This window comes from Miniopterus schreibersii, assembly GCF_964146895.1.
Source record: "Miniopterus schreibersii genome assembly, chromosome: 19".
Taxonomy (NCBI): Eukaryota; Metazoa; Chordata; class Mammalia; order Chiroptera; family Miniopteridae; genus Miniopterus; species Miniopterus schreibersii.
Genome location: NC_138119.1, coordinates 22,327,795 through 22,338,042, shown reverse-complemented (window position 1 = coordinate 22,338,042; position 10,248 = coordinate 22,327,795). Strand labels below are relative to the sequence as shown.

Sequence of the window (10,248 nt, the reverse complement as noted above, 5' to 3'; positions counted from 1 at the left end):
TCCAACACAGCCAGAGTGGGCGTCCGAAGAGCTGGCACATCTGGAACCCAGGACCCACCTCATTAACACTCCAGATACAATCCCTTTGGGGCCGGCAGCACATGCCAACCAAGTCCCAACCAGTTTATTAGTTTAACCAAAAGGTAAACAGACAATGGAGATGCGGAAAGACGAGCATGCGAGCAGCTAAAAGCCTTACCCGGCCGTCCACCAGGAGACAAGTTGAAGACATTTCGAGTGGCATTAAATAAATGAGGCGATGTTTTATCTACTTGGAATTTCCATGGTCTTTAAAAAAAGTAAAATATATATATTTTTACATTGCAGTATATAAATCTAGACTCTACATGTACAGTATAAATACACAGGGCGAGCACATGGGCACACGTGTGTCTTGGCAGCTGCACTCAGAACGAGCCCGGCGGTTCTGTTTCCTTTGTGACCAGGCTGAGGCTGCATCGCCTCGGTGTCCACGATGTCTAGCACCCTGGCCTCTCTCCTCCCAGCACAAGCCTAGCAGACAGAAGTGCTTTTCGACTACTTGGAACCGTGTCGGTCTTGACGACGCACAGGCTGGTCTCGTGGGGAGACCTGAAGGACTCTGAAGCCTTCCTGGCTCGTTCTTTGGTCCACTGCCCCAAATCTGCAAACTTCCCCTGGTGTTTCTTGCAGATTTCATATCGTCATTTACACAACATAAATCTCACATAACCTTTGGGAGCCGTCTTACAGGATTAGAAGGAAAAAAGCTCCATGTTACAATCTACGCTTCATATCTGGTTTTGTTCTCTTTATTTCTGGAATGAAAACTGGTTATTTTGAGAATTTTTTCTTAAAAGGGACAACATTCTGAAAGTGCTTCTTACACATGTCAGTATCCTGCATATGGCTTTTAGTTCAAACCCCAGCACAGCTTAGATTTGGAAGGGAGAGGGTGATGGTGTTACCGAAGACAAAAAAAATCTCACTCACAGTGACACTGGGATAGCAAGTGTGGGACCTGAAAAAAAAGTCACTGATTCCATCTGGAAGACTGTACCTCTGCAGAAATGCTTTAGGAAACACAGCCCAATTCTCTCCCCGTGAGGAGGCAGAGTAATGAGGCAAGTCAATGCGTAAAACGGGACACAGCTGTCAGCGGGGACACCTTCCGAGGGGCTGCTGGCGAAGCAATTGCTGCTTAGGAATCTTTCACAGGCTCAAAATGACCAAACAAGAGTCAAATGCAGTAGAACTCTCTATACCTGAGGAACAAATTGCACACAGTACAGAGGTGCGACAATCCAGGTGGCAAAGGACTCCAGACACAGAGCTTTACATGCAAAAGGCAATTGGAAAGAACATGGCTACTTGTGCAGTAATGATTGAGATATGCGAGTTCGGGGGAAACAAACGCAATGCGGCTGCTGGAAAAAAACGGGCTTGTGTTGATCCCAGGAGTGTCTTGCTGGCTGCACCAGTGGGTTGGCTGGGCCTCCACAGCTCCCTGCCTCCCTGGGGCAGCAGAGGCCGGCATGGGGGCAGAGGCCAGGGAAGACATGGGCTCATCCAAACCCTTTCCAAAGTGGCCTCTCATTGAGCCCATGGCACATCTGGCCCCTGCAGTTGTCCCCTCCTGGTGGCACTTGGTTGAGAAAGTCATCCTCTCCCTTTAAGAAAACAGTTTGGGCTTCTCCTAATACTGGCACAAGGACACTGTATTCCTAGGATTGGATCCACTTACTTGGCAGGTAGGAAACTAGGTTCTCAGTTCCTTTTATTTCCCTGTAAAAAGTGACCTCAACTTCCCAGGCCATTGTGCAAATTTGTTTTTCCACAGTCTAGAATATCCTCCAAGTCCCTCATATATTTTTATATACACACATACATACCAAATATGTGTCATATATATTTATAAATGTGGATAATTTTGCATTTCAGTCTCAAATAGGTCAAAGAGAATCAGTGAATCGTCCCTCCTTTCCATGTCAAATTCACCTGTGACCTCCCCACAGCCTGTCGCAGTGCCTTGCACGCGACAGGAACTTAATAAATAGCTGTTGACTTCACCAATGATCCTCTAACACTGGATGGTAGCTGCAATCACCACGGCCTGTGCTCAGCCACACTCTGCCATGGGCGAGCAAGGGGCCACTGGTCCCTCCCTTCAGAGGGTGATTTTGCTGTGTCTGTTGCTCCAGCAGCCCCGTTTAGCTGTCCTGGGCAAGGTCAAGCTTGTCCGGCTGCGCAGTTTCACTGGGTCTTCTGCGGAGTTCTTTTTGCGTAAAATGAAGTCAAAGTTCACTTGGCTGTTCATGGCATAAAAGACATTTGCAGAGTCTGGGATCACGAGTTCTAGAGCAGAGAAGGGAGAGAAGGCAGTCAGCTCCTGCAGTCAGCCCAGCACTGACAGTGGCCTGGGCAGAGTTTGCTCAGAAACAAGGCTGGGACGATGGCCCAGGAATGTGAATGGAACCTGATAATGACCACCCCCCACTGCCCCCCAAAAAACAGGTTCATACAACTTCTCAATCCCAGTTTTAAAAAACTAAGTGCAAATACGAACTTAGAAATTCAACCCATGAACTAAACATTCAAATACAGAATGTTTTAACTGGAAGAAGGTTCTACAGGAGACAGAGCCTAGGTGGATTTAAATGACATTCCCAAGATCACGGCTAGTTAATGGCAGAATTGGGACTAGAACCCAAGTCTCTCCTGTCCTGTGGTCTGTTTTCTATACCAATATGCAGCTTTTCTCAAGACTAAGAGGATCCAACAACATAAGGGGAAAGTAGAAACTCTACAGCGTTTTCCAGAACTCCTTTTTTTGGAGTATCGAAACATTTTTTGAGGTAATCCCTAATCCACCCAGTATTTTATTCCATGTGAGGCCCTGCTTCATCAAGGGCTTGTTTTTGTTTTAAATATATCTTTATTGATTTCCGAGAGAGGAAGGGAGAGGGAGAGAGAGATGGAAGCATCAGTGAAGAGAGAGAGTCACTGATCGGCTGCCTCCTGTATGCCCCCTGCTGGGGATCGAGCCCGCAACCCCGGCCTGTGCCCTGACCAGGAATCGAACCGTGATCTCCTGGATCCTGGGTCGATGCTCAACCACTGAGCCACGCCCGGCCAGGCCAAGGGCTTGTATTTTAATATTAAACAGCATCATATAAGACAGCGCACCTCCATTAACATGTAAACTATTGTCTACTGCAATGATTCCCAACTAGATAGCTGCAATTTCTGAATAAGGATTATTCCAGGTGTGATATGAAATTATCAAGCAAAGTTATTTTAATTCCTTTTTCTTTTTAAAAGTAGGAATGTACTATCTAGTACTCAGAGGTAATGGGAGTCTAAAAAATCAAACGGAATACAAAAGGTAAAATGTGAAAGTCCACCTTTGTGGTAGTGGAGCAGGGAGGCATCTCACTGCGGAACTGGGCTAAGCCAACCTGTGTTAACTTCAAACACCGAGATTCTATAGCAAGATTGATGCAACCAGGTTCCAGGTGACTCTGGTCCATTCTGCACAAATGTTTCATCAAGAACAACTCCCTTAAAGTGTCTCCAGTCTCCTGCCCACGTATTCCCCTTTAACGAACTAAAGACCATGGCCTCGGGGGGGTCAAGCAGCCCGCCCAAGACCAAGCAGCGGTGAACAAAGCTGGGCCCAGGCTGCATCTCGGGATTCCTGGATCTTCAGGCCCACCGGCTTCACCTTAGTGTTGTTCTGTCGGCAACATGGTAAAACTCAAGAGACCACCTTTGAGGCTTAGAATTTTCACTGAAACTCCATCGAACTCTGGCTTATAACCGAGAAAGGTGTGCTCCACAAGCTAGGGCTCAGCTGATGAATGAGAACACTTCTAAGAGGTAGTAGAGAAAGAATTTTCTCTGAGGCTATAGTCTTTCATCTCTGGGGAAGGGTGCTACTAATTTTGGCCCAAGGTACAGCCCTGAGTAATTTGTTGGTCAAATGGAGTGTGAGCAGCTTACCCCAGCCTGTATAATTGTCCTTTTGCCTTACAGGGGGCTGCATGAGGACACTCACATTGACACTGGTCAGTGGTGGGTCTGTCGGTGTATTTGCTGCTCCTCTGGACTTGGAAATGAGACTCACTCTGATTGAGTCACTTTCTATGACGTGACAGGGTATAGAGGAGTTATCTCCCAGCTTGTCTCCTCCACTCAGCAAATACAGCCCCAATTCAAATGAGCAAACAGACACATTCAGGGTGATTATTTGCCCAGAATTTTCACAGAAGGAATTTCTTTAAATAATGGGTTCTAGGCACACTGAAGCATGTCATAGATCAGCAGCTCTGTCTCAAGAAGTGTGAGTGAAAGACCCTTCAGATGCTGGTGTTAGAAGCTTTCGCTGCTTGAAGGTCAATCATGAATACAGATAAGCTGAAGGGCAAACTGACAAACCTCTCATAAATGATTAACTGAAACAATGAGAAATGATTACAGAAACTGCTATATTTGAGGTCCACACACAACGAAGACACACGTTACTGGGTAAAGGAGGTGTGTGGCTGTCTGCAAAGACCAACAGAGCCCCCCAACTACCCGCACCTCCTGACACAGGGTGAGACACGACACAGGACGAGAGGCTTACAAAGAATGGGCAGCGGGAATGCTCAGCAAAACTGGAGAGGCGACAGGGGCTGCTGGGGGGAGCGGGGAGCCTGAGACGCTTAATGCTACAGGTGAGGGACCGGCATGGTTCCCCACACAACTCGGCCTTCGCACAATCAGAATCCCCACTGGTTCCATTATTTAAAAAACACTGTGTCCATTTTCTGTCTTCTAAACCTGGGGACACCTGCCACGAGGAGGCAGGAGAAGCAGTGTGCGCCCAGCTCACCTTTGTCCTCTGAGATGACCTGCACCAGCTCGTACTCCTCGGCCGGGTCCGTGTCCAGGTTGTGCTTCAGCATCGCTCTCTGGATCACGGCGGGTGTCTTGTCCTGGCTCGTCAGCTGGAAAGACAATGACGTGTGTGCAAAGTGTTTAGCTTCATGTCTCCTGAGTCTCCTGAGAGAGCTCTCCTGCCCCCCTTATTCTTTTCAAGAGAAATGGCCCAGTGGAGTGAGAGCAGGACCAAGAGCCAGAACTCGTGGGTTCTAGTCCTGGCTCCAGCCTTAGTTGTCTTAAGGATGCTGGGTCATCTACTCAGTCACCTACTCCCTGAGTCACAGCGTCTCCCCCTATTAAAACAGAGAGTGCATGCCTCGCTTATCTCCTCTCACTGGTTGAGGTTCTGGAAGAAGATACATGAGGGCACTGTGAAGAATGTATAGTATTTTCAGTCTTGGGCCAAAATTATCCTTACCTGCTGAGCTGCTGCTATGGCACTGGTTACAGCCTGTGGGTCAGAAATGGCCAGTCTGGCACACTGACCATTTCGAAAAACACGAGTGACCCCGTGACCCAGCAATCCTACTCCTAGGTATTACCAAGGGAAATGAAAACATATGTCCACAAGAGGACTTGTACACAAATGTTCATAGCAGATTTACTCATAATAGCTAAAAACTGGAATCGACCTGACTCTCCATCTACAGGAGATTAGGAGACAGATAAAGAAGTTATCATATGTTCCCAACAGAACACTACTCAGCAGATAAAAGGAAATTAAGAACTGATACAGGGAACATTGGGGATGAATCTCTTAAAACATCACGTTGAGCCAAAGAAACCAGACACAGAAGATCACATGCTGCAGGAAACACTTCTTTTAAAAACAGGCTACACTAACCTGCGGTCGTTAGAAAACTAACTTTACCTTAACCTGAACCTTAACCTTAACCAGGGTAAGAGGGGATTGACAGTAAGGGGCACAAAGGAATTTTTGGAAGGACGAAAAATGGTTCTTTATGTAAACTTGGGATGGTGGTCACATATGTAGTCATAGACACAGACACAGACAGAGGTAAAGGTGGAGGTCGAGATAGTTATCAAAATCCAAAGAACTGAACACAAGATTTGCGTATGTAATTGCTTGTAAATTATGCTTCAACAAAAGTCAGCTTCTAAATGTTAAAAAATAATAAATCTAACATTTTTTAAAGTATTTAAGTAAAGTTTCCCCTCACGGCCAATTCTGACTTTCTGCCCTATCTCTGCCCACCAGCCACCTATTATGTGCAGGGTGCTCAGGACCAGAGGGCTGACTTAGGTGCCATCCCTGGGGCGATTTCTTTAAATATGAAAGAGAGCAAATGGAAACACAAATTATTCTTAGTTAAAAATAAAAGCTGTTCTCACTGGGAGGTAAAAAGAGAGACAACCACAAAAACAAAACAAACAAAGAAGTCTAAAGTCCCGGAGAGAACTGTGTCATTGTGAACCTGCCACCCGCCCAGATGTCTCCCTCTAATCCGGCAGCAGCTGGTATTTGCGATTCAATAAACAACACGCACTACAACGGGGTCCTTGTGGGCGACAGAGACCTCGCACAGTTGTCTGTGACCAAAGCATCTGGCCAGTCCATTTACAAGGGAGGAATAAGTGCTCATGGAAGGCTCGGGGAGGAAACTATGCTGGGTGACGGTCTCAGGGAGACGCCCGCAGCCGGGTCGGCGGACAGAGCGTGAAGCTAAAGCAGAGAGGCCACCACGGGGGTGGCGATGGGCTGGGACGGCTGGCGACAGGCGTCAGCGGGAAGCGGCCGGAAGGGGGAGCCAGGCGCTCACCACGATGCTCTTGTACATGTTGCCGTTGTTGTCCTCGACGCTGATGCGGATGATGCAGGTGTCCTCGCTCTGCTGGTTGTACGCGGGCGGCAGCCCCGTGGAGGTGATGGAGGTCACGGAGACGGAGCGCTTGTGGATCTTGGGGTTGTTGTTGCAGGACGGAGGGGAGGAGAGGGGGTTGAGGAAGGACGACATCCCTGAGGAGTTGGTGTCCATGGAGTGGATGGAGGAGCACGAGGAGGACGACTCGGACAGCTGGAGGAGAAAACACACCCCGGTGACACACCCAGGCCTGCTAGAATCTCGGCCGGCGCTGCGCTTCGCCGTTTCCAAAGCGGAGCTGCTGAGACTGATTCCTTCCCGTTATTCCCTCCAAAGGGCCCACAGCACACGTGTCCTGTCTCCGGTGGAAGCGCCCCCGGGAGACGCCTACCTGACTCAGTACCCTCCACAGCTGTGGGGCAAGGGCTGTCCCGTTACCCTCATCAGCTGCTCTTAAGAAATTAACCAGCAGATGGCAGCAGACACCAGAGGCAGGGAGGGGAGGTGGCCGCTTGCAGGGCAGGACGCCGGAGGACGGTGCAGCAGCCCCGCCTGCCCTGAACAGCAGCGATGCCTGGCACGCCCACGGAGCACCCCTGTCCTGGTTCCACTTTGCAATCAGATTGTGCAGCGGGAGAGAAACGTGGATATTCTAAAATAAGGACCACATTTTACAGCTCTGCATGAAATGAGTCCTAAAAAGGCGCCTGGAGGTCGCCAGGACCATTCCCTTTCGGCTGCTGAGGAACCGGAGGGCAGAGAGAAAACTACTGACAGTGCCACCCGGACATGCCCCTAAGTTCCCTGATGCCCGTGGCCAGGTTCGCAGAGCAAAGACGTAGCCAAGGCCCCGTCCGCAGTTACGATAATGTGGTGGCTGAACATGGTATTTCACCGCCTCGGTGAGAGTTGTCATTGTGAGGCTGTGATGAGCTTTCATATATCTTGTATTTCCTACAGACTTCTTCCTATGGCATTAAATTCTACGGCATACCTAGTTTAATTAATTAGAGTGCAGCAAGCTGGCGTTTCAGCTCTGAAATGTAGAAGCCTAACTGTGGCTCCATCATAATACGGTTTAGTTACATCTTTTTCCTTATGTTCCCAAGTGAATCAGCCAGTGGCTGCAGGTGTACTGCACAGCAGCCGAGAGGGCCCACGTTCCGGTTACTGGTTCAATTTTATCACCTTTTCCCTTCATATAAATCTGTTTTCCTTTGTTAGGTTTCCCATGATTTTAATGACATTTATAATTAAGATAAAGCCCTGAAGATAAAGCTGGGCTAAAGCAGCTCCAAACGGACTACAGGAGCCCCCAAATTCTTAATAAGGATTTATTCTGAGGAGCAAGTGTGAAAGCAAATGTTTGGAAATCGTGATCAGGGGAGTGAAGAAAAAGGGGGGAAATTACACTTCACTGAAAAGAGCGGCCTCCCAGTGTAGCCAGTGGGGAGGCCGCAGCATTGCAGAGTGGGCAGGGACGGCGGAGGTCACCGGGTCAGCTGTGAACTGAGCAGGACAGCTGAGGCCTTTCCCGCTAACTTTCCGGGATGCTGAAGCCTTGCGACTGCTTTCATCCAATTCGATTACTCATTTTTAAACCTTAGAAATTTATGACTCTGAGCCAGATTCATTCAAAGAATAAAAATGCATGACTTGTGCAAGAAACTGAAGCACTGGCATGATTGGGGGGAGACAAAAAGGAATGAAGCAAGGGGTAAGCAAAGGACACACGCTGGGCTTTGATGTCCTTTTAAAGGGATGATATGGACCCACACACGTGTCCATCGTGGCAACAGGTGCAAATGTGAGTCTCTCTCGTTCCTGAACAGGCAGAAACCCCAAAGATGTGGGCAATAACCTCAGCTGTCACCTCTGTACAATGTCCATCATCAGAAAAGGGGCCTACAAACCATAAGGACCTGTCAAAAGGTGAATAATGAGACCTCACTCCAGGCTGACAGTCAATGCTGCAGGTCCAGGTCATAGAGAGCAATCATGCCCCCGGCTTAGGGAAAATGTTCCCTGGATTTCAAAACAGAAAGGTGAGAAATCCAACTGGGGCAGCTCCTGAGCCACCTTGGTGATGGGTGCTGAGTTGGGTGTCCTTCCTGCACTGGCCACTTTGCGTCAAAAGGGCACCTGAGGATCCCCGGATTGCTGTTGCTGCTGTAACACAGTATGAAACAGCACACAGATCCCCTTGCACAGTGGACATAAACAACATGAAAGACCTGTACCAACACTCTACCTCACTGGCCTAAGCATAGCTAAAGGGCCAGAAGTCACTCACACCGCAAGTGAGGCTGCCCCAAGCCTCCCCAAATGGTGCAAATTCTAGTCACATCAAAGTGGACGCCTTGATCCTAGCTCAGAGACCAACAACCGAAGCAGATGTGTGCAGAAGACTAAGATGGATCTTTTGTTTTGTTTTCATTTATTCATGCAGCATGGGACATGGAAACTCTCTATGGGACTTCTTTTGTTACCTCTCATCACTTTCTTTTTGTGGGGGACATGGTAGATCGTGTCACTGTTACTAATTCCTTACCCTCCTCTGCATCCAGGCCCTTTGCCCTGTGACTCCACAGTTCCTCCCACGAGAAGTGGAATACAGCTCCCTGCCTTGTTTATTTATGTGGGATTTCCCACATGGCTTGTTTTAGCCAATACAATGTTGGTAGCTGTAACCCAGGTGAAGGCTTAATTAATGTGTGTTTACGGGGTGGGGTCTGCCCTCTTGTTCACCTGTCTTAGCCCATCACTCCAAAAAGAAAGGAAAGCAGACAGAGCAGACATGGACCGAACCCATGGCCCAGGGCCAAGCCCAGCCCAAATCAACCAGCCTGCTGTGCATGACAGAGAAGAAACAGTCGTTTTAAGTACTGAGTTTTGAGGCACTTCGCTATACAATGCACTGGTGGTAAAAGCTTGGCTGAGCCAAGGTGTGACATCAAGATGCTGACACATCGCTGTCTCTCTAAGAAAATCCCACATCTCCTCAGTAAACGCAGCCCATGTTAAGGTTACAATCCTTCAGCTACCTTTGGATGTGGGTACTAAACAATATTTCGAAAGCCAGAGGAATAACCTGACATGCCCCTCGCTTTTAGACCTGTGTCTATAAGGAACGAGTCCCCAGAGAGAACTCTGCTCTTGATAGCTGAAAGCAGACATTCCTCACGTGGCAAACACTGTGTCGGGTGCCTAAATTAGGCATTAGGGAGAAGAAATAAGAATATACCTTTTTCTGAGGCTCATCCGGTGTGTCCATGGGAGTGATGGAGCCCTCCTCAGCCTCCGAGTGGTTTGACTCGCAGGAGGACACACTCACAGAGTCCATGCTTTCGCCAGAGCTCCCACTGGCAGTAGACTTGGGCTGCTCTTTGGTGGGAGTGCTACTGGTGATGAGGTCCGACCCCAGAAACAGTCTGCAGAAAACACAACGCCAGGTGTTCAGGCTCTTACAAACTGGAATCCGTGATTGAGCAAATATTTTTGTGTTAATTAAGTCCTTGAT

At 48.4% G+C, this 10,248-nt stretch overlaps 1 protein-coding gene across 2 annotated transcripts in view; it reads right to left on the bottom strand.

Moving 5' to 3' along the window:
- Nucleotides 1–775: 775 nt before the first annotated feature.
- The window catches only part of RGL1 (ral guanine nucleotide dissociation stimulator like 1), a 187,920-nt gene continuing 178,447 nt past the window's right edge, over nucleotides 776–10,248 (bottom strand). For both annotated transcript variants that reach the window (XM_081122379.1, XM_081122380.1), the window contains 4 exons: nucleotides 9,973–10,159; nucleotides 6,687–6,941; nucleotides 4,856–4,970; nucleotides 776–2,334 (listed from right to left, as the gene is read on the bottom strand). In XM_081122379.1, coding sequence (XP_080978505.1) covers nucleotides 2,147–2,334; nucleotides 4,856–4,970; nucleotides 6,687–6,941; nucleotides 9,973–10,159 — 745 coding nt within the window. In that variant the 3' untranslated portion in view covers nucleotides 776–2,146. The remainder of the gene's footprint in view (nucleotides 2,335–4,855; nucleotides 4,971–6,686; nucleotides 6,942–9,972; nucleotides 10,160–10,248) is intronic.